Source organism: Carassius gibelio, chromosome A22 (genome assembly GCF_023724105.1).
Source record: "Carassius gibelio isolate Cgi1373 ecotype wild population from Czech Republic chromosome A22, carGib1.2-hapl.c, whole genome shotgun sequence".
Lineage (NCBI taxonomy): Eukaryota > Metazoa > Chordata > Actinopteri > Cypriniformes > Cyprinidae > Carassius > Carassius gibelio.
The window spans coordinates 5,150,820-5,177,801 of NC_068392.1; the positions used below are offsets into that span (position 1 = coordinate 5,150,820).

At 38.3% G+C, this 26,982-nt stretch overlaps 2 protein-coding genes and 1 long non-coding RNA gene across 12 annotated transcripts; 1 reads left to right on the forward strand and 2 right to left on the reverse strand.

Annotated features, from left to right (window-relative positions):
• Window positions 1-1,317: 1,317 nt before the first annotated feature.
• Window positions 1,318-13,368, reverse strand: LOC127942932 (gastrula zinc finger protein XlCGF8.2DB). 3 transcript variants are annotated; one of them, XM_052538955.1, is made up of 3 exons: window positions 13,188-13,368; window positions 3,967-6,135; window positions 1,318-3,173 (listed from the first exon to the last, which is right to left on the reverse strand). In XM_052538955.1, exon 3 carries the CDS (start codon window positions 3,139-3,141, stop codon window positions 2,035-2,037), a length of 1,107 nt encoding a protein of 368 aa, XP_052394915.1. In that variant the 5' UTR covers window positions 3,142-3,173; window positions 3,967-6,135; window positions 13,188-13,368; the 3' UTR covers window positions 1,318-2,034. The 3 variants fall into 3 exon arrangements, with proteins under 3 accessions (XP_052394915.1, XP_052394914.1, XP_052394913.1); XM_052538954.1 differs by lacking the exon at window positions 13,188-13,368 and adding an exon at window positions 12,641-12,788; XM_052538953.1 differs by lacking the exons at window positions 1,318-3,173; window positions 3,967-6,135 and adding exons at window positions 6,299-7,890; window positions 12,641-12,811 and having other exon boundaries at window positions 13,188-13,318.
• LOC127942966 (uncharacterized) lies at window positions 8,335-11,786 on the forward strand. The gene is made up of 3 exons (XR_008149507.1): window positions 8,335-8,722; window positions 9,210-11,070; window positions 11,145-11,786. It is a non-coding gene; the product is annotated as an uncharacterized LOC127942966 (long non-coding RNA).
• A 1,371-nt stretch (window positions 13,369-14,739) lies between the features above and the next one.
• Window positions 14,740-26,469, reverse strand: LOC127942929 (gastrula zinc finger protein XlCGF57.1). 8 transcript variants are annotated; one of them, XM_052538948.1, is made up of 4 exons: window positions 26,145-26,364; window positions 25,848-26,018; window positions 15,773-16,583; window positions 14,740-15,604 (listed from the first exon to the last, which is right to left on the reverse strand). In XM_052538948.1, the coding sequence occupies exons 2-4, from the start codon at window positions 25,900-25,902 to the stop codon at window positions 15,115-15,117; spliced, it is 1,356 nt and encodes a 451-aa protein (XP_052394908.1). In that variant the 5' UTR covers window positions 25,903-26,018; window positions 26,145-26,364; the 3' UTR covers window positions 14,740-15,114. The 8 variants fall into 8 exon arrangements, with proteins under 8 accessions (XP_052394908.1, XP_052394907.1, XP_052394906.1 ...); XM_052538947.1 differs by having other exon boundaries at window positions 14,740-15,772; window positions 15,941-16,583; window positions 26,145-26,362; XM_052538946.1 differs by adding an exon at window positions 20,459-21,095 and having other exon boundaries at window positions 14,740-15,940; window positions 26,145-26,358.
• Between the last annotated feature and the right edge of the window lie 513 nt (window positions 26,470-26,982).

A 26,982-nucleotide genomic window follows, 5' to 3' on the forward strand; every position in this document is an offset into this window, starting at 1 on the left:
ATGATCCACGACTGTATTTCTGTTTTGTGATGGTTGTGCATGAGTCCCTTGTTAGTTTTGAACATTCACTGATGCTCCAGAAGGAAACAAGATCCAATAAGAGCTGGGGGTGAAAACTTTTGGAAAACTGTACTTCATTTCGGCAAACATACAAGTATCTTCTGTAGCTTACAAAGGGCAGAACTAAATGGAATATTTCAATATTTCAATCTTCACCGTGTTCAAAAGTTTTCACCCCCCCCCCAGATCGTAATGCATCTTTTCCTTCTGGAGCATCACTGAACGTTTGAATCTTTTTATGTATTTGTGTTTGAGTCCCTCAATTGTCCTCAGTGTGATAAGATGGATCTCAAACTCATACAGTCACTGCTGGAAAGGGTTCAAATATTCAAAGATGCTGGAAAACTGAAGAATCTGCAGGACCTTAAGGGGGGGGGGTGAAATGCTACTTCATGCATACTGAGTTTTTTACACTGTTAAAGAGTTGGATTCCCATGCTAAACATGGACAAAGTTTCAAAAATTAAGTTGTACGTTTGAAGGAGTATTTCTGTTCCAAAAATACTCCTTCCGGTTTGTCACAAGTTTAGGAATTTTTTTTCCGAGTATGGCTCTGTGTGACGTTAGATGGAGCGGAATTTCCTTGCCCAGTTTCACGACGGATTTGCATATCGTTTATTTCTTAAGGATGATGCAATCCCAACGAAAAAGGGTCACGATCGTGTGTTGGAACCGCAGCCGGTGAGTAAAACTGCTTCAAATATCTCTGCCTCCTTGTTAGTGCGTCCGCCTCCCATCGGAGACCCGGGTTCGAGCCCTGCTCGGAGCGAGTCGTTGCTGCTGCTGCTCTCGTTCAGTTTCAGCCTCTGGATCTGATTCTGGATCATAAATAAATGGCTGAATCTGACTCTAAGCCATGGTTTGTTTTGGATGTTTTTTTCCTCACTGTAATGTCAGATTCCAAACGCTCTCAATGCAAAAGCCTACTGGCGCTCGTGATTCTTTAGCTCCGCCCACACGTCACGCCTCCAGCCGGTCGTGTTTTTCCGGGAAAAATCGGTACAGACTATCTTTCTCTTATGAATATAATAAAACTAAAGACTTTTTGGAGTTATGAAGGATGCAGTACTACTCTATAGGTACTCAAGATTAACAGGATATTGAGTGAAAACGAGCATTTCACCCCCCCTTTAAAGATTTTTCTGAAGAATGCTGCTCAGTTTAACTGTTCAGAACAAACAAGGGACTTATGCACAACCATCACAAAACAGAAAGACAGTCAAGGATCATCAGGTGACCACACACAGTACTAAGAGCATTTGGGTTCACAAACATTTGAATGGGGTTAATTTAATCATTTCAGCAATTTTTTTGTGTTGTGGACTAAATGTAAACATCTTTTATGTACAATATCTTACTCGGGACAGTACTAAATAGAAAAAAATATGCATTTAGTCTGATCTCTCTTATTTCTGTTAAAATTATTCACATTTTCACAGATTCTGGTAGGGGTTCCCAAACCTTTGCATGCCACTGTATATGGCTTCTCTCCAATGTGGATCCTCATGTGTCCAATAAGGTTTCTTTTCTGTGTGAAACGCCTCCTACATCTCCACTATGAACTCTCATGAGAATTTTAAGACTTTGTTTGTTTAGGAGACTCTTTCCACTTTAAGAGACTCGTATCACCAGTTTTGGCATGATGTTTCAGCTTCGCTTCACTCAGATCATCCTCGTCCTCTTCCATCACGTCTAATCTCTGTCTGTTCACTCTCAGCTGGTTACTCAATGCGTCCACTTCCAGCTGTTTTCTGATATTGTTATTATACCAAAGCAAAAACAATAGAAAAGTACTGCTTCACAACATTTTCCTGCAACATTATTAAAAACAGTGAAACTAAGACATTCTCTAATCTCTTACAAACCATAATTAACAATCAGTGGATAAATTGTTTCTAACAACCTTTGATTAATCGGTTATCAACAATTGTTTCAGAGTACAGGACAGGAACTCAAACTAAAGGTTTTTGTAATTTCAGACATGCATTTCTTTTTTATGACGGATTAGAGACGATAAATGAGTGAAACTCTTCCCACACCGAATGCAGTGATAAGGTCTCTCTCCAGTGTGGATCCTCTCGTGTTTTCTCAGATATTCTGAGCGTTTGAAGCTCTTGTCACAGTGTGAACACTTATAAGGTGTTTCTGGAGTGTGAACTGACTGATGCACTTTCAGGTCACCAATTGTAGAAAAAGCCTTCCCACATTCAGAGCAAGCGTGATCCTTCACAGCGCTGTGTCTTTTCTGGTGTATCTTCAATGCACTCGTGTGCCTGAAACTCTTTCCACACAAGGAACATACATAAGGCTTCTCCGTTGTATGAACCTTCAAGTGGTTCTTCAGGAAATCCGCCCTAAAAAAACTTTTACCGCATTGGTCACAATTATACAGTCTTTTTCTAGAATGAGTAAGCATGTGTTTTTTAAAAACCCCTGATTTTCTGAAACTCTTCCCGCACTGATCACACGTGTGCAGATTCTCTCCGGTGTGGATCTTCATGTGATCATTGAGGGCTCCTTTTCGTGCGTAACTCTTCCCACACTGAGCACAAGTGTGTGGTTTCTCTCCAGTGTGGATCGTCATGTGGTGGTTAAAGTTTGATTTATACGTGAACCTCTTCCCGCACTGATCACATGCATATGGATTCTCGCCCGTGTGGATTTTAATGTGATCATTGAGTAAATATTTCCCTGAAAAGCTCTTCCCACATTGAACACAAACGTGTGGTTTCTCTCCAGTGTGGACTCTGAGGTGCACCTTAAGGTTTTGTTTAAGTGAAAAGCTCTTCCCACAATGATCGCACGTGTGCGGCTTCTCTCCGCTGTGGATTTTCACGTGATCGTTAAGGTTTCCTTTTCGTTTGAAACTCTTGTCACACTGAGCACATGTGTACGGTTTCTCTCCAGTGTGAACTCTTATATGAAGTCTAAGACCTTGTTTGTGTAGGAAACATCTTCCACACTGGGGGCAGATGAAATATATTTGTGCCCCTCTTGTCAGCAATGATTTACTTTCAGTTTGCGAGGAAGAAGATTTTTCTCCAGTTTGGACTTGACGATATTTCTCCTCCGATTCACTCATGTCTTCACTCCCCTAATTCACTTCCAACAGGTCTGAAATGAAAGTAAAAAGATGCGTCACTTTGGTCACTCTAGATGTTAATAAAGAAAATAAATTCCATCCTTCAATTTTCCAAACGCCTTGTTCTCAGTATGTTTGGTCACAGGGGAGTAATTTACAGTAAAATAATTATCAAAGAGAATTTTTTTTAAATTGATGGACATAAAAGAGAGCATAAATGTAGCAGCAGACAAATGCAATGCAATATAATTATTAATTTAGAATTTAAGGCTGTGCAATTAATGGAAATTGATTTCCAATTTCGCTTTTTGAAAAAAAATTGATAATCAAGAGGGAAAAATATTTTTGTGTTGCTTTCCATTTCTCATTTTGACTTTTGTTTTTAATCGTGCTCATGTCCCTTTCCTCTTTTTTAAAGTTGTGCTCTTTAGGCACTTTCTGTGACAAAACGGGAGACAATCAGATGTGTATTGAAGCGTATTTGATAGAGTGGAAATGCTCTGGCTCTAAATATGCACAGGATGTGCAACTGAAGACAATATAACCATTAGTCTGATCAGAGGTGCATTCACAAACAATGCAATTTCCCAATTAACACCATCAAATGGGGAAATACAACTGGTTAACCTTTCTGCAGATGACAAACCGGTAACCTGTAACATCTAGCTCTGTATTTCTCCTTAATTGCGTTGCACATCTTGATTCTCTATCAAGCGAACACACGTGAATAGCTACATGTCCGTGCATTTCATAACAAACGTACAAAGTTAAATGATACACTTCAAGCATGGTTGAAAACATATATATATTGAAAAAAAAACGTACTGTTTTGTAATGTACTAACACTGTACACAAAAACTCCAACGAGAATCCAAATTCCAGGAACTGTAGGAAGAAACAGCAAGCAGCTGCACACAATAACAATAGTAACTCCAACGGGATGCACCGGAAACTACACTCTTCAAAGTATCAAAATAAAAGTCCCTCATTAAACCTCTTCCTTTCCCTAAGAGCCTATTATATACTATTATTGAAATTTCACTGGAATCATTTTTTTTTTAATCATCGTGATCAGTTGCGATTATGACTTGTTTATCAATAAATCAATTATATTTCCCTGGAATTTTCCAAGAATTATATTCTAAATATAATTTTTTATATTTATGAACACAAGTCACATGTAGTGAGAACTTTTTTTTTTTTTAATCGATACAAAATTGTAGTGTTGGATGGATTCCTCAGTGCTGCTTCCGAGGTTATTGTAAGAAAATAACTTTTATATAATTTAGATTAACTTCCATAATTCAAGAGAAATTTAATTTATTAGAAGTTGCCTAATTTATGATAAAATTTGCAATCCCAAGATTATTTAATACATTTTGATAGAAAACAGTTAAATTTACAAAGTTTAGTAACATAGTTGCAAAAACAAAATGAACCACTTAAATATTTTGAAAACAAACATTAAAAGATTTAAGTTTTAGGCTCTTTTATAACAACTAAATATGATTAAAATATTATGACCTTCAACTTAATGTTCCCAAAGTTGTCTTTAATGAAAAAGCAGGATTAAATACAAATCTCTCTGTTCTTCATCATCCTCTTGCTCCATTATGCAGGCTTCTTGGTAACACGTTCTTTCATGAACTCCATTTTCTTCACTTGTAGGCTTATGGAAATAAGCTTCACTCCAGGTGATCTGTTGTGGGAGGAGCTTCACGCCAGGTGATCTGTTGTGGGAGGAGCTTCACTCCAGGTGATCTGTTGCGGGAGGAGCTTCACTTCAGTTGATCTGTTGCGGGAGGAGCTTCACTCCAGGTGATCTGTTGTGGGAGGAGCTTCACTCCAGGTGATCTGTTGCGGGAGGAGCTTCACTCCAGGTGATCTGTTGCGGGAGGAGCTTCACTCCAGGTGATCTGTTGCGGGAGGAGCTTCGATCTGTTGCGGGAGGAGCTTCACTCTAGTTGATCTGTTGCGGGATGAGCTTCACTCCAGGTGATCTGTTGCGGGAGGAGCTTCACTCCAGGTGATCTGTTGCGGGAGGAGCTTCACTCCAGGTGATCTGCTGCGGGAGGAGCTTCACTCCGCGGGAGGAGCTTCACCCCAGGTGATCTGCTGCGGGAGGAGCTTCACTCTAGGTGATATGTTTTGCGGGAGGAGCTTCACTCCAGGTGATCTGCTGCGAGAGGAGCTTCACTCCGCGGGAGGAGCTTCACTCCAGGTGATCTGCTGCGGGAGGAGCTCCACTCCAGGTGATCTGCTGCGGGAGGAGCTTCACTCCAGGTGATCTGGTGCGGGAGGAGCTTCACTCCAGGTGATCCGTTGCGGGAGGCGCTTCACTCCAGGTGATCTGCTGCGGGAGGAGCTTCACTCCAGGTGATCTGTTGCGGGAGGAGCTTCACTCCAGGTGATCTGTTGCGGGAGGAGCTGTTGCGGGAGGAGCTTCACTCCAGGTGATCTGTTGCGGGAGGAGCTTCACTCTAGTTGATCTGTTGCGGGATGAGCTTCACTCCAGGTGATCTGTTGCGGGAGGAGCTTCACTCCAGGTGATCTGTTGCGGGAGGAGCTTCACTCCAGGTGATCTGCTGCGGGAGGAGCTTCACTCCGCGGGAGGAGCTTCACTCCAAGTGATCTGCTGCGGGAGGAGCTCCACTCCAGGTGATCTGCTGCGGGAGGAGCTTCACTCCAGGTGATCCGTTGCGGGAGGCGCTTCACTCCAGGTGATCCGTTGCGGGAGGCGCTTCACTCCAGGTGATCTGTTGCGGGAGGAGCTTCACTCCAGGTGATCTGCTGCGGGAGGAGCTTCACTCCAGGAGATCTGCTGTGGGAGGAGCTTCACTCCAGGAAATATGCTGTGGGAGGAGCTTCACTTTAGGTGATCTGTTGCGGGAGGAGCTTCACTCTAGGGAGATCTGCCTTGGGAGGAGCTTTAGTACAGGTGATCTGCTGTGTGGGGAACTTCACTCCAGGTGAATTGATGTGGTAAGAGATTAACTGAAGGGGACAAAACAGTTAATTTAATGATTAATCATTTAAAATATGATGTCAGAATAAGTAAAACCTGTCAACAGAAATAGCCCAAAACTCTGTTAACAGTCTTCTTTCAGCCTGAAATTTGACTGAGAAAGACAGGCAAGAGCAGAAGCAGAAGACAAAATTCTGATTATAACAAAGACCACAATTTATTGAATAATCTTAGTTGCGTATGTTTCAATGCTCAAGACTTCTTCAGAATGCAATTGTATAAAAGCTCAGACTTAGTCTGGCCAGTACAAATCCAACAAGTCCTATTATACCAAAGCAAAAACAATGAAAAAAGCACTGTTTTACAATATTAAAAACCTTGAAACAATGACATTCTCTAATCTCTTATCAACCATATTCATAAGATTAAACAACAATAGCAAGCATCGCAAGGAAATAAGTAAAAGAATAAGCAATATAAAATATAAAAGCATGAACAATGACAAAATAATAATAATAAAATTATTAAAATAATAAAATATTTAATAATTATTAAGCTCTAAAATAATCAACAATCAGTTGATTCATTGATCTAACCACCTTGGATTAATCAATAATCAACAATTGTTTGATGCAGTCTTACAGTTCAACTCGAACTACTGCTTGTAATTTCAGACATGCACTTTTTTTTATGCCCGATTAGAGACGATAAATGAGTGAAACTCTTCCCACATGAAGGGCAGTGATACGGTCTCTCTCCAGTGTGGATCCTCTCGTGTATTTTCAGATATTCTGAGCGTTTGAAGCTCTTGTCACAGTGTGAACACTTATAAGGTGTTTCTCTAGTGTGAACTGACTGATGAACTTTCAGTGCACTATCTGTAAAAAAAGCCTTCCCACATTCAGAGCAAGCATGATCCTTCACACCACTGTGTCTTTTCTGATGTCTCTTTAATGCACTCGTCTGTCTGAAACTCTTTCCACACAAGGAACATATGTGAGGCCTCTCCTTTGTATGAACTTTCAGGTGGTCCTTCAAGAAATCTGCTCTAAAAAAACTTTTACCGCATTGGTCACAATTGTACCGTCTTTCTCTAGAATGAGTAAGTAGATGTACTTTAAAAACCCCTGATTTTCTGAAACTCTTCCCACACTGATCACACGTGTGCAGATTCACTCCGGTGTGGATCTTCATGTGATCATTGAGGGCTCCTTTTCGTGCGTAACTCTTCCCACACTGAGCACAAGTGTGTGGTTTCTCTCCAGTGTGGATCGTCATGTGGTCGTTAAAGTTTGTTTTATGTGCAAAACTCTTCCCGCACTGATCACATGCATATGGCTTCTCTCCAGTGTGGATTTTCAGGTGTTCATTAAGGTTTCCTTTATGTGTGAATCTCTTCTCACACTGATCACATGGGAATGGCCTCTCGCCAGTGTGGATTTTCATGTGTTCGTTAAGGTTTCCTTTTTGTGAAAAGCTCTTCCCACACTGATCACATATGTGTGGCTTCTCTGCAGTGTGGATTTTCACGTGTTCAATCAGGTTTGTTTTTATAGTGAAAATCTTCTCACACTGATCACATGCGTACGGCTTCCCTCCATTATGCAATTTTATGTGAAGGTCAAGATTTTGCTTGAATGAGAAACCCTTTCCACACTGAGGGCAAGTGAAACATATATTGTCGTTTTTCAATGAGGGACTCCGGGATGTTTCTTCAGTTTTGACCTGATGCATCTCCCCTTCGTCCATCAGTTCTTCAGTCTCCTCGTACTCTTCTATCAGGTCTAAAATAAAAGTTTTAAATGTTTGTTTTTCAGTAAATCACTATATAAGTAATAAATAAATGTAAAAAAAAAATCAAAAAGAGAGAAATGTAAAAGGAAGAGGTTGTAAATCCTGACATTATATCAGAAATCTGAAGATCCTGATGCATTCATTTGAATTAGGTAAATTCATCGTCCATTTATATTTGTATTATTTTATCATCCAATTATTATATTTAAACATTGCAGGCACCAATTGAATTATGGTGTATACATTGTATATACCAATATTCAATTATCAAACTATATATATTAATTTACTATATTTTATAAGTCAGGGCTGTAAAATTATGTGTTTCTGTTTTCAGTAAAATTTGCATGATGTTTTCTTTTCCTCTTGGCTCGGTATAATGCATAGTATTGTTACTACTATTACGATACTTTGTTCTCAAATTGTTACCAATGTGGCAAAGTAGATAATCTCCCTCCCCTGGTACTTAGAAACGGCCTATCAGGGCTCAGTCATTGCTTTATAAAGGCTGTGATTAGGCTACCTGGGATGCGTCATTGTTGGCCCCGCCCATCCGGTACGTGTGCGCTCCCGCCTAACAAAGGTATGTTTGTAGCTGGTCTGGCTAATGCTGCAATGAGCTCTTGGACCTCGGCTAACTATATTAATTTATTGTAGCTGGAGTCGCCTTTTTGCAGCTTGAATAGCCCATTATTCCTGGCTTCGTTGTGGTTTTCAGGCTGTTCTTGCCACCTGGTTAGACTGATTTCATTCAAGTAATCTTCTGAGACTTGTGCTGTGAGCAACTGTATGAGGTGTGTGTAACGCTGTAGTCAATACCTGGTATGTATAGATACACATGTATATGCATTTCTTTTTAATGGACACTTGATTGTGTTTTAAATTTAACTAATGGGTTGTTTTTAGTAGGACAAAGTTTTGGGAACGTCCGCCTGTTTTCGGGTGGGGAAGATCGCCTCCTGCATAATAGCAGATTAAAGACGGCGTTGCTGTTTTGCTGTGTTGCTGTTTTGCTGTTTTGCTGTTTTGCTGTTTAATTAAGTTTTGTTGTGCTCGTATCATTGTATGGTTTTTGGTTATTGTTTGTTTTCGTTACAATTGATTTTTGTTTGATTTTGATTTTGTAGTGATTGTTAAAACTTTTGCTTTAAATATATATTTCTTTCCTTTTCATTTCAGTTTTCTTTAAGTGACCATTGTTCATTTTTTTTTACATTTTGTTGTGTGTTTTGGTAATTGTTTCAGTCAATCAGGCTTTAGATTAATTTCGTTTTGTACATTTGAGTAATTTGTGTTTTTTGTGTTTTAGGCCCCTGAGTCGGGTGGCTAGCTGTCCTAGTATCCTGGTGGTGGTGGTGTTTGGAGCACGGAGTGTGGATTGTCGTTTGTAGTCACTCACCTCACTGTGTGTGTGTGTGTGTGTGTGTGTGTGTGTGCTTTTACGAATAGCCACTTTTGCAGCTAGCCTACCCTGCTAGGGGTAAGCCTTCGTAAAACTGATTAATGTATGCCTGGTCGAATCATATCTTTGCCTAAACTTTTAAAAGGTGTATTTTCTACTTTGTGAATTTAATAAATAGTTTATACGCTAGTGCCTCTGTCTCTGCCTCCTATGGTAACGAACCTGTGTCTAAATTCCATCAAGTATTTAGTTCCCCTCACTTTAGAGGGGTGGCGTAGTCGGTAGTTACATCATAATTAATTAACTTCAAGTTGCCACGCCACATTCTGGCGTAGTCGGCAGGGTACCGTGTTTGGCGGAGACACTGGTATTAGTGGTTGTATTTTTTTTGTTTGTTCTTTTTCTTTTCTTTTTCTGTTGCAGTGAGATTGGTAAAGAGTAGCAGCAAAACAGCAGCGCACGTCTGGTGGATTCTGATTCTTTGTGAGTCTACTCCCTCTTGTTGGTAAGTGTTACGGCCGTCAAAATTATGGAAGAAGAGTTACAGGAATTGAGGGAAGTAGTAGCTCAGTTGCGGGCAGAAAATGAGAGGTTGCGTCAAGACCACTTTCTTGCGCTTCCTGGCCCTAGTGATGCACCTTCTATTGTTCCTGGTCCTTCTGTTGCTGCCCCCCCCTCAGCCAAGTAATGCACAGGCAGTCCTGCCAGAACGATTTGTTTTTGTACCTCGAGACAGGAAATGTCAAAAATTCAATGGCAGGGTTGGTCTGAGCATTGATGAGTGGGTTGAAGAGGCCAAAGCTTGTATGCAGGCTCGTCCCCTGTCTGTTTCTGATCAAGCTTTCTTCTTGTTTGACCACTTGGAGGGGGAGGCCGGGGAAGAGATTAGGTACCGTTCGGAGATTGAGCGAAATGATCCAGATAAAATTATTTTGGTGTTGCGGGAATTATATGGTTGCTCACAGTCATATGTCTCATTACAGGAGGCATTTTTTTCTAGAAAGCAGCAGGAGGGTGAATCATTGTTGGAGTTTTCCCTAGCTTTGATGGGTCTCCTAGAACGTGTGACGCAGCGATCGCCGTATGTTATGCCAAATTCACAAGTTTTGCTACACGATCAGTTCATTGAACATGTTTGTGACGTGGCCCTTCGCCGAGAATTAAAACCGCTAATACGTCGTCAGCCAATGTTAACATTGTTGGAAGTTCGAAGCGAAGCTCTTAGATGGGAAAGGGAGGGGATGTTGGGGAGTACGAGAGGACTTGTAACAAGTGTCTCGTGTTTTCTCGTTGAGTAGCCGTCAAGGCCAGGGGACTTGTAACAAGTGTCTCGTGGTTCTCGTTGAGTAGCCGTCATGGCAGAGCACTTGTAACAAGTGTCTCGTGTTTCTCGTTGAGTAGCCGTCAAGGCCAGAGGACTTGTAACAAGTGTCTCGTGTTTCTCGTTGAGTAGCCGTCAAGGCCAGAGGACTTGTAACAAGTGTCTCGTGTTTCTCGTTGAGTAGCCGTCAAGGCCAGAGGACTTGTGCTAAGTATCTCGTGTTTCTCATTGAGTAGTATGGTCAGTGGTTCGAGTTGTGTTATCGTCGGGGCGACGATAAAATGGTTGGGGCAGATTGTGGCAAAGTAGATAATCTCCCTCCCCTGGTACTTAGAAACGGCCTATCAGGGCTCAGTCATTGCTTTATAAAGGCTGTGATTAGGCTACCTGGGATGCGTCATTGTTGGCCCCGCCCATCCGGTACGTGTGCGCTCCCGCCTAACAAAGGTATGTTTGTAGCTGGTCTGGCTAATGCTGCAATGAGCTCTTGGACCTCGGCTAACTATATTAATTTATTGTAGCTGGAGTCGCCTTTTTGCAGCTTGAATAGCCCATTATTCCTGGCTTCGTTGTGGTTTTCAGGCTGTTCTTGCCACCTGGTTAGACTGATTTCATTCAAGTAATCTTCTGAGACTTGTGCTGTGAGCAACTGTATGAGGTGTGTGTAACGCTGTAGTCAATACCTGGTATGTATAGATACACATGTATATGCATTTCTTTTTAATGGACACTTGATTGTGTTTTAAATTTAACTAATGGGTTGTTTTTAGTAGGACAAAGTTTTGGGAACGTCCGCCTGTTTTCGGGTGGGGAAGATCGCCTCCTGCATAATAGCAGATTAAAGACGGCGTTGCTGTTTTGCTGTGTTGCTGTTTTGCTGTTTTGCTGTTTTGCTGTTTAATTAAGTTTTGTTGTGCTCGTATCATTGTATGGTTTTTGGTTATTGTTTGTTTTCGTTACAATTGATTTTTGTTTGATTTTGATTTTGTAGTGATTGTTAAAACTTTTGCTTTAAATATATATTTCTTTCCTTTTCATTTCAGTTTTCTTTAAGTGACCATTGTTCATTTTTTTTTTACATTTTGTTGTGTGTTTTGGTAATTGTTTCAGTCAATCAGGCTTTAGATTAATTTCGTTTTGTACATTTGAGTAATTTGTGTTTTTTGTGTTTTAGGCCCCTGAGTCGGGTGGCTAGCTGTCCTAGTATCCTGGTGGTGGTGGTGTTTGGAGCACGGAGTGTGGATTGTCGTTTGTAGTCACTCACCTCACTGTGTGTGTGTGTGTGTGTGTGTGTGTGTGTGCTTTTACGAATAGCCACTTTTGCAGCTAGCCTACCCTGCTAGGGGTAAGCCTTCGTAAAACTGATTAATGTATGCCTGGTCGAATCATATCTTTGCCTAAACTTTTAAAAGGTGTATTTTCTACTTTGTGAATTTAATAAATAGTTTATACGCTAGTGCCTCTGTCTCTGCCTCCTATGGTAACAAACCTGTGTCTAAATTCCATCAAGTATTTAGTTCCCCTCACTTTAGAGGGGTGGCGTAGTCGGTAGTTACATCATAATTAATTAACTTCAAGTTGCCACGCCACACCAACATCAACATTGCGTGAGTGTATTTAGTGTGCATTAGCGTTATCTTTAGATTTCTTTTTCTGTACAGTCTAATCTCTAATTGTCATACCATTCGAATGTCATTGAAAGAAATTGCTCTTTTAACATCGAAAGCAACTTAATATTTCTTAGAACTCATTCTCTTTGGAATGCAAATCTTTTTCGAGTACAGTAATCCCATGTTTTCAGACGTGACGTAATGACGCAAAGCGAACAACGCGAACCACTCAAATTATAAAACATCACTACAAGCTTACCTTTGTGAATTTGGCAAACTTAGCTTTAAACACTGATTGATTATGAACTTGCTCAAAATTGATTTTGGATCTTTTTAAACAAAAACTAAAGCAGTTTTGCAGGTGTACGTATTATAACCTTATTATAGAATTAAGAACAAACACCAACCTATTTGTTGTTCCATATCTTCCAGTTTTATTCCGCAGGGCTCTGGATCATTCATGTTTACTTTCTTTCACAAACTTTATCTTCTTCGCTTTTAGACTAATGGGAACATTCCAGCATTTACTGTGAAGACGCTGAACTGTGGGTGAACTGCTGTGTGATGGGGCAACAAAACTGCCAAAATAAAAAATAAATCCGTTGTCAAATCAATGCTTTCACTGAAGAAATCATGATCGACTCCCATTGATCCCCCTTAGATCATGCTATGACATTAAACAAGTAGTGTTCAGTAACAATACCAATATTTCTCCAAATAATCGATGAAAATACATCAAGTTCCTACTGTAAGGTTAGCTATTTAACATTTGTTCCTAACATCTGCTAGGCTAAACGTTTATTTCAGTCAGCAGACGCCAGAAAGCCGCATAAATAGCGCAGTACCCGATGTAAACAATACAGAATGACTGCCAAAAATGTTCCTTTAAAAATCAGTGTTTTATACTTGTATAAATGTATGAAGCACCAAGAACTGATTGTCTTTTTGTCTTACCTCAGGAGACCCAACGCTGACTGATGACGCTGGTTGTGACGTCATCTTCTTGTTTCACAGCGGTTCGTATATTAGTGAATTATCGCCACCTATCGCAGAATGGACCATTGACTACGTGGATATGTTTTCATATCGTGGCTTTCATGAAAGAGACTTTATATTGCTCAACAATATATTGTGTGACGTTTCATATTTAATTTCAGTCACGTTCACTTAGAGAGAAATATTAAGTTACATTAAACAATTATTACTTGTAAGGCGAGAGGTGAATAGGGTAAAAAAAAAAACTAATATTTATCACCTAAGTTGATTACATTGATAATTGCAAACATTTTTTCGAGAATGTTAGGTTTAAATATGCAAATGAGGCATTATCTAATGAAATATGCGCTAATTTGCATAACGTGTACTACAAAAATCTGAACACCCCTTATGAAAAAGCAGTATACTTCAAGTATATTTTACTAAGTATACTTAAGTAAAGTTCAAGTATATTTTTAAGTATACTTTAAGTAGCAAGTTTACAAATATCAGTGTCCTAGTAGAATACTTGTAAGTGTACTGTTTCAATACTCCTTGGGACTAAATTGCCCCACACTGTATATAAAAGTATACTTTTACGTATACTTTAAGTATAACACTAGTAAGCTTTGAGTACACAATTAGTTTACCTCCATGTTTGTAGTTTGTACTGCAATTACTAAAAGTGAACTTATATGTAGCCTACTGATAGTTTACTAAATTAAATACTTTTTACACTTGAAGTATAGTCTCAGTAAACTACTAGTCTAGTAGTTTTATACTGCAAGTATACTCATAAGTTTTCTTTAAGTGGACTTTACATCATACTTTAAGTATACTACTGTGTCCCTATTTAACAGAGCAAAGAAAATGTGCGTGCAAGCGGATAGATTTGCTCTCGCGCATGATTTTAATGTGCTTTCGCCTTACAATAATGCGCTCTCGTTGCTGCTTCTGAACCGTGTACACATAACTTACTGTATACGCACTGCAAACGGAGTACCAGTGAACCTTGGGCAATAAATATATTGGGCCAAACATATAACACCTGAGGCACTGCTACAGTGAGCTCTATGACCAATGCATGGCAAAAAAATAAAAAATAAATCCCTGAACACGGGTTTTATTTTATTTTTTATTATTATTTTTGCCATATGTCTAGACATTTTGTTTGACATCTTAGTGATTTTTTTGACTTATGTCTCTTCTAGAGACATGTTACAACTTTTGGAAATATGCTTCAAATTTATACTGAATGCATTTATGACTGTAAAGCATGTCTGTGTGTGTCAAAATCGTGATTAAAATTGAAATTGCAAAATTGATGAAAAAAATCGTGATCGTTTTTTTTTGTCCATATTGCACAGCCCTATCCCGAAACCATGTCTGAAGATATCTGCTATTGTTTTATCTGCTGTCCAAAACCAGTAAAACCTGTCAACAGAAATAGCCCAAAACTCTGTTAACAGTCTTCTTTCAGCCTGAAAGTTTGACTGAGAAAGACAGGCAAGAGCAGAAGCAGAAGACAAAGTTATGACATAACAAAGACCACAATTTATTGAATAATCTTAGTTGCGTATGTTTCAATGCTCAAGACTTCTTCAGAATGCAATTGTATAAAAGCTCAGACTTAGTCTGGCCAGTACAAATCCAACAAGTCCTAATATACCAAAGCAAAAACAATGAAAAAAGCACTGCTTCACAATATTAAAAACATTGAAACAATGACATTCTCTAATCTCTTATCAACCATATTCATAAGCTTAAACAACAATAGCAATCAATAGCAAATAATAAAATAATTCATAATTATTAAGGTGTAAAATGATCAACAATCAGTTGATTCATTGATCTAACAACCTTGGATTAATCAATTATCAACAACTGTTAGATGCAGTCTTACAGTTCAACTCAAACTACTGCTAGTAATTTCAGAAATGCACTTTTTTTTATGACCGAATAGAGACGATAAATGAGTGAAACTCTTCCCACATGAAGGGCAGTGATACAGTCTCTCTCCAGTGTGGATCCTCTCGTGTATTTTCAGATATTCTGAGCGTTTGAAGCTCTTGTCACAGTGTGAACACTTATAAGGTGTTTCTCTAGTGTGAACTGACTGATGCACCTTCAGTGCACTATCTGTAAAAAAAGCCTTCCCACATTCAGAGCAAACATGATCCTTCACAGCACTGTGTCTTTTCTGATGTCTCTTTAATGCACTCGTCTGTCTGAAACTCTTTCCACACAAAGAACATATGTGAGGCCTCTCCTTTGTATGAACTTTCAGGTGGTCCTTCAAGAAATCTGCTCTAAAAAAACTTTTACCGCATTGGTCACAATTGTACCGTCTTTCTCTAGAATGAGTAAGTAGATGTACTTTAAAAACCCCTGATTTTCTGAAACTCTTCCCGCACTGATCACACGTGTGCAGATTCACTCCGGTGTGGATCTTCATGTGATCATTGAGGGCTCCTTTTCGTGCGTAACTCTTCCCACACTGAGCACAAGTGTGTGGTTTCTCTCCAGTGTGGATCGTCATGTGGCGGTTAAAGTTTGTTTTATACCTGAAACTCTTCCCGCACTGATCACACGTGTGCAGATTCACTCCAGTGTGGATCTTCATGTGATAATTAAGGGCTCCTTTTCGTGCATAACTCTTCCCACACTGAGCACAAGTGTGTGGTTTCTCTCCAGTGTGGATTGTCATGTGGCGGTTAAAGTTTGTTTTATACCTGAAACTCTTCCCACACTGATCACACGTGTGCAGATTCACTCCGGTGTGGATCTTCATGTGATAATTGAGGGCTCCTTTTCGTGCGTAACTCTTCCCACACTGAGCACAAGTGTGTGGTTTCTCTCCAGTGTGGATCGTCATGTGGTCGTTAAAGTTGGTTTTATGTGCAAAACTCTTCCCGCACTGATCACATGCATATGGCTTCTCGCCAGTGTGGATTTTCAGGTGTTCATTAAGGTTTCCTTTATGTGTGAATCTCTTCTCACACTGATCACATGGGAATGGCCTCTCGCCAGTGTGGATTTTCATGTGTTCGTTAAGTTTTCCTTTTTGTGAAAAGCTCTTCCCACACTGATCACATATGTGTGGCTTCTCTGCAGTGTGGATTTTCACGTGTTCAATCGGGTTTGTTTTTATAGTGAAAATCTTCCCACACTGATCACATGCATACGGCTTCCCTCCATTATGCAATTTTATGTCAAGATTTTGCTTGAATGAGAAACCCTTTCCACACTGAGGGCAAGTGAAACATATACTGTCATTTTTCAATGAGGGACTCCGGGATGTTTCTTCAGTTTTGACCTGATGCATCTCCCCTTCTTCCATCAGTTCTTCAGTCTCCTCGTACTCTTCTATCAGGTCTAAAATAAATGTTTCAAAAGTTTGTTTTTCAGTAAATCACTATAAAAGTGATAAATAAATTTTAAAAAAGTCAAAAAGAGAGAATTGTATAAGCAAGAGGTTGTAAATCCTGACATTATATCAGAAATCTGAAGATCCTGATGCATTCATTTGAATTAGGTAAATTCACCGTCCAATTATATTTGTATTATTTTATTATCCAATTATTATATTTAAACATTGCAGGCACCAATTGAAGAATTTTTTTTTATGAGAACTACAAACTATATATATTCATTAACTATATTTTATAAGTCAGGCTGTTAAATTATGTGTTTCTGTTTTCAGTAAAATTTGCATGATGTTTTCTTTTCCTCTTGGCTCGGTATAATGCATAGTATTGTTACTACTATTACAATACTTTGTTCTCAAATTGTTACCAACATCAACATTGCGTGAGTGTACTTAGTGTTCATTAGCCTTTTTTATTTTCTGTACAGTATATTCTCTAATTGTCATACCATTTGAATGTCATTGAAAGAAATTTCTCTTTTAACATCGAAAGCAACTTACTATTTCTTAGAACTCAATCTCTTTTGGCAAACTTAGCTTTAAACACTGATTGGTTAGGAACTTGCTCAAAATTGATTTTGGATCTTTTTAAACTAAAACTAAAGCAGTTTTGCAGGTGTACGTATTATAACCTTATTATAGAATTAAGAACAAACACCAACCTATTTGTTGTTCCATATCTTCCAGTTTTATTCCGGAGGGCTCTGGATCATTCATGTTTACTTTCTTTCACAAACTTTATCTTCTTCGCTTTTAGACTAATGGGAACATTCCATCTTTTACTGTGAAGACGCTGAACTGTGGGTGAACTGCTGTGTGATGGGGCAATAAAACTGCCAAAATAAAAAAGAAATCCGTTGTCAAATCAATGCTTTCACTGAAGAAATCATGATCGACTCCCATTGATCCCCCTTAGATCATGCTATGACATTAAACAAGTAGTATTCAGTAACAATACCAATATTTCTCCAAATAATCGATGAAAATACATCAAGTTCCTACTGTAACGTTAGCTATTTAACATTAGTTCCTAACATCTGCTAGGCTAAACGTTTATTTCAGTAAGCAGACGCCAGAAAGCCGCATAAATAGCGCAGTACCCGATGTAAACAATACAGAATGACTGCCAAAAATGTTCCTTTAAAAATCAGTGTTTTATACTTGTATAAATGTATGAAGCACCAAGAACTGATTGTCTTTTGTCTTACCTCAGGAGACCCAACGCTGACTGACGCTGGTTGTGACGTCATCTTCTTGTTTCACAGCGGTTCGTATATTAGTGAATTATCGCCACCTATCGCAGAATGGACCATTGACTACGTGGATATGTTTTCATATCGTGGCTTTCATGAAAGAGACTTTATATTGCTCAACAATATATTGTGTGACGTTTCATATTTAATTTCAGTCACGTTCACTTAGAGAGAAATATTAAACTAGTTACATTAAACAATTATTACTTGTAAGGCGAGAGGTGAATAGGGTAAAAAAAAAAAAACTAATATTTATCACCTAAGTTGATTACATTGATAATTGCAAACATTTTTTCGAAAATGTTATGTTTAAATATGCAAATGAGGCATTATCTAATGAAATATGCGCTAATTTGCATAACGTGTACTACAAAAATCTGAACACCCCTCATGAAAAAGCAGTATACTTCAAGTATATTTTACTAAGTATACTTAAGTAAAGTTCAAGTATATTTTTAAGTATACTTTAAGTAGCAAGTATACAAATATAAGTGTCCTAGTAGAATACTTGTAAGTGTACGGTTTCAGTACTCCTTGGGACTAAATTGCCCCACACTGTATGTAAAAGTATACTTTTACGTATACTTTAAGTATAACACTAGTAAGCTTTGAGTACACAATTAGTTTACCTCCATGTTTGTAGTTTGTACTGCAATTACTAAAAGTGAACTTATATGTAGCCTACTGATAGTTTACTAAATTAAATACTTTGTACACTTGAAGTATAGTCTCAGTAAACTACTAGTCTAGTAGTTTTATACTGCAAGTATACTCATAAGTTTTCTTTAAGTGGACTTTACATCATACTTTAAGTATACTATTATGTCCCTATTTAACAGAGCAAAGAAAATCTGTGTGCGAGCGAATAGATTCGCCCTCGCGCATGATTTTAATGTGCTTTCGCCTTACAATAATGTGCTCTCGTTGCTGCTTCTGAACCGTGTAAACATAACTTACTGTATACGCACTGGAAACGGAGTACCAGTGAACCTTGGGCAATAAATATATTGGGCAAAACATATAACACCTGAGGCACTGCTACAGTGAGCTCTATGACCAATGCATGGCAAAAAAATAAAATATAAATCCCTGAACACGGGTTTTATTTTATATTATTATTTTTGCCATATGTCTAGACATTTTGTTTGACATCTTTACTTAGTGATTTTTTTTACTTATGTCTCTTCTAGAGACATGTTACAACTTTTTGATAAAGCTCTCATTGGTTTTCTTTTGGAAATATGCTTCAAATTTATACTGAATGCATTTATGACTGTAAAGCATGTCTGTGTGTATCAAAATCGTGATTAAAATCGAAATTGCAAAATTGATGAAAAAAATCGTGATCGCTTTTTTTTGTCCATATTGCACAGCCCTATCCCGAAACCATGTCTGAAGATATCTGCTATTGTTTTATCTGCTGTCCAAAACCAGTAAAACCTGTCAACAGAAATAGCCCAAAACTCTGTTAACAGTCTTCTTTCAGCCTGAAAGTTTGACTGAGAAAGACAGGCAAGAGCAGAAGCAGAAGACAAAGTTATGATATAACAAAGACCACAATTTATTGAATAATCTTAGTTGCGTATGTTTCAATGCTCAAGACTTCTTCAGAATGCAATTGTATAAAAGCTCAGACTTAGTCTGGCCAGTACAAATCCAACAAGTCCTAATATACCAAAGCAAAAACAATGAAAAAAGCACTGCTTCACAATATTAAAAACATTGAAACAATGACATTCTCTAATCTCTTATCAACCATATTCATAAGATTAAACAACAATAGCAATCAATAGCAAATAATAAAATAATTCATAATTATTAAGGTGTAAAAGGATCAACAATCAGTTGATTCATTGATCTAACAACCTTGGATTAATCAATTATCAACAACTGTTTGATGCAGTCTTACAGTTCAACTCAAACTACTGCTAGTAATTTCAGAAATGCACTTTTTTTTATGACCAAATAGAGACGATAAATGAGTGAAACTCTTCCCACATGAAGGGCAGTGATAAGGTCTCTCTCCAGTGTGGATCCTCTCGTGTATTTTCAGATATTCTGAGCGTTTGAAGCTCTTGTCACAGTGTGAACACTTATAAGGTGTTTCTCGAGTGTGAACTGACTGATGCACTTTCAGTGCACTATCTGTAAAAAAAGCCTTCCCACATTCAGAGCAAACATGATCCTTCACAGCACCGTGTCTCTTCTGATGTTTCTTTAATGCACTCGTCTGTCTGAAACTCTTTCCACACAAAGAACATATGTGAGGCCTCTCCTTTGTATGAACTTTCAGGTGGTTCTTCAAGAAATCTGCTCTAAAAAAACTTTTACCGCATTGGTCACAATTGTACCGTCTTTCTCTAGAATGAGTAAGTAGATGTACTTTAAAAACCCATGATTTTCTGAAACTCTTCCCGCACTGATCACACGTGTGCAGATTCACTCCGGTGTGGATCTTCATGTGATCATTGAGGGCTCCTTTTCGTGCGTAACTCTTCCCACACTGAGCACAAGTGTGTGGTTTCTCTCCAGTGTGGATTGTCATGTGGCGGTTAAAGTTTGTTTTATACCTGAAAATCTTCCCGCACTGATCACACGTGTGCAGATTCACTCCGGTGTGGATCTTCATGTGATAATTAAGGGCTCCTTTTCGTGCGTAACTCTTCCCACACTGAGCACAAGTGTGTGGTTTCTCTCCAGTGTGGATCGTCATGTGGTCATTAAAGTTTGCTTTATGTGCAAAACTCTTCCCGCACTGATCACATGCATATGGCTTCTCGCCAGTGTGGATTTTCAGGTGTTCATTAAGGTTTCCTTTATGTGTGAATCTCTTCTCACACTGATCACATGGGAATGGCCTCTCGCCAGTGTGGATTTTCATGTGTTCGTTAAGGTTTCCTTTTTGTGAAAAGCTCTTCCCACACTGATCACATATGTGTGGCTTCTCTGCAGTGTGGATTTTCACGTGTTCAATCGGGTTTGTTATTATAGTGAAAATCTTCCCACACTGATCACATGCGTACGGCTTCCCTCCATTATGCAATTTTATGTCAAGATTTTCCTTGAATGAGAAACCCTTTCCACACTGAGGGCAAGTGAAACATATATTTTTCAATGAGGGACTCCAGGATGTTTCTTCAGTTTTGACCTGATGCATCTCCCCTTCTTCCATCAGTTCTTCAGTCTCCTCGTACTCTTCTATCAGGTCTAAAATAAAAGTTTCAAAAGTTTGTTTTTCAGTAAATCACTATTAAAGTAATAAATAAATTTTAAAAAATCAAAGAGAGAAATGTGAAATGAAGAGGTTGTAAATCCTGACATTATATCAGAAATCTGAAGATTCTGATGCATTCATTTGAATTAGGTAAATTTATTGTCCATTTATATTTGTATTACTTTATTATCCAATTATTATATTTAAACATTGCACGCACCAATTGAAGATTTTTTTTTTAATGAGAACTACAAACTATATATATTCATTAACTATATTTTATAAGTCAGAGATGTAAAATTGTTTTTTTGAACACCTGGCATCCCCTGCAAAACAGTTCTCATTCATACTTGAATATGAATCGCCCATGAGTGAACATCATGAACGTCATAATTCAGTTCATCTGGAAAAGAAGACAAAAATGTTGTGTGGGAGCACTTTAAATTGAGTGAGGACAAAGGCAGTGCATCAGATGTGCAATTTGAAATTGGCCTACCACAACAGCACATCAAGTTTGAAAAATCACCTGTAAGTTCTGTAAGTATAGTATATTGCTGGATTAAAAAATAAATAAATAAATAAAATAAAAATAAAAAACGATCTGCTTTTATCTGCCATGTTAATCAGTTATTTTACACATGATAAAAACGTTAGGGATGCACCGGTTGACCGGCCGGTTTTTAAAATACACGAAAATACACGACCGGCAAATCGGCCGTTTTTGGTCTTTTTTCGGGCGATTTTTCCGGAAGTGCGCCTGCGTGCACAGACTTCATAGTGTGGAAGTATTTCGAAATCTGTGCGCCGAACACGGGCAGCCGTTCAGCACTGGAAATGCAGAGCTTCATGTCTGAGGCACAGATAGCAGGAAGCGATCAGCCGTTGGTGTACTGACCAGGCGGGAAGGAAGTCGACCGGAAGTTGAAGTCGGCCGCGTGCAGCCATCTTGTAGCAAAACTTCACTTGCGTTAGCATTCCCATTGACTCCCATTCATTTTGGCGTCACTTTGACAGTGAATAACTTTACATCTGAGGCATTTAAAGACTCCATTGGTCCATTATTTATTTCTAAAGATACACGACAATGTATAAAGGGCTCCATTACCTTCTATGTTACATTATGGCCCCGTAGAAACAGTTTTTGTAAAAATAGGCTAACGATTGCGTCATAACCACTCGACTCTCTGTCGCACAGTAGAGAAATTACCATACAGACAGGAGGAGAAGCTCGCAGGCAATTAACTTAATATGGCGTACTGGCGTTACATTTTAAAATACTATACAAAATAATTAATCAGAATACTTACTCCTGCTCACTCACACCAAAGAACTCCCCGCTCAAGCTCGCCGTCTCTGCAAGATTAACGATGGCAGTTTGCACGCACAGCTACTAGAAGATTTACATCTGTCAGACAGGTTGCTGACGTCGTCAAGCTTCGTTTGAGTCTGCGCGTCAGAAACGGAAGTGCTAAAAAATGCTAAAAATGGGCTTCAATTGTCTCAGTTGAGTTCCAATGGGGTCGCTGTGTCCATTTCTTTTACGGTCTATGGTACTGACGCACAAATAAGAGTCCCTTTTCTGTGCACACTAAAGCTGCGCGAGCATACTGTAACTGTCCGCAGCTTGAACACAAGTTCGTGTAAAATTACATCGACTTAATTTGATTTAAAAATCACCTGCTGTAGCACACTGAAAAAAAGTGTTTCATTCATCCAATTCAAAAGATTTAGGGTAATGATTCAGATCTATTTTTTTTACTTGAGACAATAGTTATTTATTTTTCATTGGCTCAAGTAAAAAAATATAGATCATCATTACCCTAATTTTTTTTTTTTAATTGGATGAATTTAAACACTTTGCATCTTTGTTTTATTCGCACCAACATTATTTGATTTTAAAATTTTGGAATAATCCATGTATATAGCATACTTTTATTTAGTCTGTAAATAAAGACACTGGTAAAGACCTTTTTTTTTTAAATTTAAAACCAAATTTAAAAACTAAATTACTGAATGCTGATTAAGAAACCTCTCATTGAATGTGTGTTGATTGTGTTGTTTGGACTGTAGAACCATGCAGTTATTGCCTTTAATTTCACATGTTACAGTTAATCTTTTAATTTAAGGCCAGTTCTATGTAGTTTCAACCCAATTCAAAAACAAAAGCTAAATGCTGATGTCTGTAACATCTATGTTTGCATTGAATGTAGGCTACTTACTGTGCAGTTACTGCTGTTAATTTCAGATGGTTGCAGTTATTGTTTTCAATAGCCAAAAGCCAGTTTGGCCTATTAAGTACCAAATAAACATCTTGTTTATGCACACTTTCCTTCTTTCTTGTTTGTTGCTTAAAGATAAAAAAAAAAGCGGATATCGGTATCAGAATCGGCCAGTTTGCTTGTAAAAAATCGGAATCGGCCATGAAAAATCATGATCGGTTCATTCCTAAAAAAACACTACTAAGAACTACTATACATTTCATTAGCTATATTCATACAATATAATATACTATATTGTCCAAGGCCCGGTTCCCCAAAATGTTCTTATCGCTAAGTAGTTCTTAACCTATTCCTTAATCTCTCTCTTAACCTTATGGCACGATTCCCGACACGCTCGTACGCTAAGTATATCTTCTGTAAGTCACACTTTCGTAAGGTTGGACTGGACCATTCGTAAGCTCTCTCTTAGCGTTGTTTGAGCTCAAGACACTACTGTACAGCAGTCTTTAGAAATCAGCGCAGCACAGTACAAGTCTAACTATGGTATGACAACAATGATTTTATGTTATGGACATTTTAAGACTAATAATAGAATATGTTCGCAATGGATACAGGACTATTTATGAAGTTGACTTTATGTGGTATCAGAACTAATATGGTGGTAATTAGCCTAGGCTTTTTCGTAATGTTATTAAAACGAATTGGCAATCACTTTTGATAATTAAAATCTGGCAAACAATTTGGCTCTAAATAAATAAGATCTATAAATGGGTAATCATGGTGGTGTCCAGTAAGCGACCAACTATGGCAGCGATCCAACGTGTCCATGAAATTGAATCAAAGCCGGAGCCGGACGCGGAGCCGTTTAGTCCATTTCAGTTTTTTCTTTGGCAAAACTTAAGCCCTTTTGATATTTTGCCTGATGTGGATATATATATTAAAAAAATGGCCTACCAAGACAACTCATTGTGGCGCTGCTGGACCTTCTCAGACCTGCGCTTGCCAGGCTAACGTGGCAGGATTTTGCTTTAAGCCCTGAAGTCCAGCTGCTTGCAGCGCTACGTTTTTTTTTTTTTTTGCTTCATCGAGGTCGTGGGAGAGGGCTACGGCCTAATCAAGACCTCGATGTGGAGGTGCGTCCACACTGTCACCAACGCCCTTCTGCGCCATGCCGGGGATTACATCCTGGTGGATGGCACACTCATCACTATCGCCAATTTATCAGTGATTGATCAGGCGTAGGCTACTTATCGCGAAAGGGATATGCGGCCATAAACGTGCAGGTTATAGTGGACCATAGGGGTGTGATATCTGACCTGGTGGCAAGGTCCAGCAAAACTTCAAGTTTAATTTATTGTCTATATTCTATTGATGACTTAAACTATGTTAAAATAAATGTTACTGGAATAATTTGAGGAATGTTTCATTTGCATAGACCATGTTGTCTTTCTTAACGCTGTATTGCACCTTCGCGTGAAGTGAAAAATCGACTCATGAGCAATCGATGCCAACTAATTCAGCACCCTCACTTTGAACAGCGCTCTTGTAACGTCGGACATAAGAGGCAGCGTGCTAAGAAGCTTCCTAAGGGACACTTCGGGGAACACACTTAGGAACATAAACAACTTTGGTAAGATATATCTTTCGAGGTCTTCTTAGCGCTAAGAGTGAGCGTTATCGGGAAACCGGGCCCAAAATGTTAGTAATATGGTTGCAAAAATTGTGAAACACATATATAAATAAATATGAAATAAAACTGTTCAGATAATATTTGGTAAAAAAAATAAAATAAGAAGTGCTCCATTGTGGGCATAATTCATGGAAAGTTACCTGGATATTATTTGCTTTAAAGCTGCAGTACATAAGTATTTGGCTAAAATTAGATTAGAAAAAGACAGTGTTCAAAAGCGTAAAATGGAAAGCTTATAATAATGTTTTATCATTTGATTGGTCGGGTTGGATTTCATGGGAAATGTCAGTTTCATCACAGCAAGTAAAGCTGCTCTGTTCACGATGAGCGGAATATAGGAAGAAAATACTAAATTTTATATGGATGTATTTCTGTTTTCAGTAAAATTTGCATGATGTTTTCTTTTCCTCTTGGCTTGGTATAATGCATAGTATTGTTACTACTATTACGATACTTTGTTCTCAAATTGTTACCAACATCAACATTGCGTGAGTGTACTTAGTGTTTATTAGCCTTTTTTATTTTCTGTACAGTATATTCTCTAATTGTCATACCATTCGAATGTCATTAAGAGAAATTGCTCTTTTAACATCAAAAGCAATTTAATATTACTTAGAACTCAGTCTCTTTGGAATGCAAATCTTTTTCGAGTACAGTAATCCCATGTTTTCAGGCGTGACGTAATGACGCAAAGCGAACAACGCGAACCACTCAAATTATAAAGCATCACTAAAAACACATTTAAACACATATGAACTTGCTCTTTTTAAACCAAAAAAAAGTTTTGCAGGTTTAAGTATTATAACCTTATTATAGAATTAAGAACAAACACCAACCTATTTGTTGTTCCATATCTTCCAGTTTTATTCCGCAGGGCTCTGGATCATTCATGTTTACTTTCTTTCACAAACTTTATCTTCTTCGCTTTTAGACTAATGGGAACATTCCATCTTTTACTGTGAAGACGCTGAACTGTGGGTGAACTGCTGTGTGATGGGGCAACAAAACTGCCAAAATAAAAAATAAATCCGTTGTCAAATCAATGCTTTCACTGAAGAAATCATGATCGACTCCCATTAATTCCCCTTAGATCATGCTATGACATTTGAACAAGTAGTATTTAGTAACAATACCAATAATGCTCCAAATAATCGTTGAAATTACATCAAGATCCCACTGTAACGTTAGCTATTTAACATCTGCTAGGCTAAACATTTATTTCAGTAAGCAGACGCCAGAAAGCCGCATAAATAGCGCAGTACCCGATGTAAACAATATAGAATGACTGCAAAAAAGGTTGCTTTAAAAATCAGTGTTTATACTTGTATAAATGTATGAAGCACCAAGAACTGATTGTCATTTTGTCTTACCTCAGGAGACCCAGCGCTGACTGATGACGCTGGTTGTTGTTGTTCTTCTTCTTCTCTAGTATTAATGGCGGGTCGCAACCAATTTTTTCTGGTGCATACCGCCACCTACTGTACCGGTGTGTAATTCATGGTTTTAGTATTTCAGGTTACCTTTTAGTGATCCCTAAAAAAAAAAAAAAATGGGGGGGGGGGGGGGGCCTATATTTTATGGTCTAATCCTGTAGATTTAAGAAAGTTAAAGAGAGCTTCGTAACACTCCCACGTTTCCTCACTTATCCCCATTATCCCTTCTAAATTCCATCCCTGTCCTAATTCACATATCTTATCACACAAGATGTTCCTCTCAAAATCAAATTTACTACACTTCATTATGACATGCTCGACATTTTCAGGAACATTACATACCTCACATTTATCAGACACACATTTTGTCATTAAATACAGCGTTGATTTTAACCCAGTATGTCCAAGCCTTAATCTTGAAAAGATCACTTCATCTCTTCTATATTTCCCTTTGAAACCTTTCACTTTAATAGATTTCTGAATGCTGTAATAGTGTCAAAGACAACTATTAAAAAAGATTCAAACATTCACTGAGGCT

Excerpts from the sequence above, each read along its gene's own strand:
- LOC127942932 (XM_052538953.1), bottom strand. The coding sequence starts at position 12,695 with ATGAATGATCCAGAGCCCTGCGGAATAAAACTGGAAGATATGGAACAA. Across the intron at positions 7,891-12,640 it reads AGATATGGAACAACAAATAG|ACCTGATAGAAGAGTACGAG; the intron begins GTTGGTGTTTGT and ends CTTTTATTTTAG.
- LOC127942929 (XM_052538944.1), bottom strand. The coding sequence starts at position 25,902 with ATGAATGATCCAGAGCCCTGCGGAATAAAACTGGAAGATATGGAACAA. Across the intron at positions 16,584-25,847 it reads AGATATGGAACAACAAATAG|ACCTGATAGAAGAGTACGAG; the intron begins GTTGGTGTTTGT and ends CATTTATTTTAG.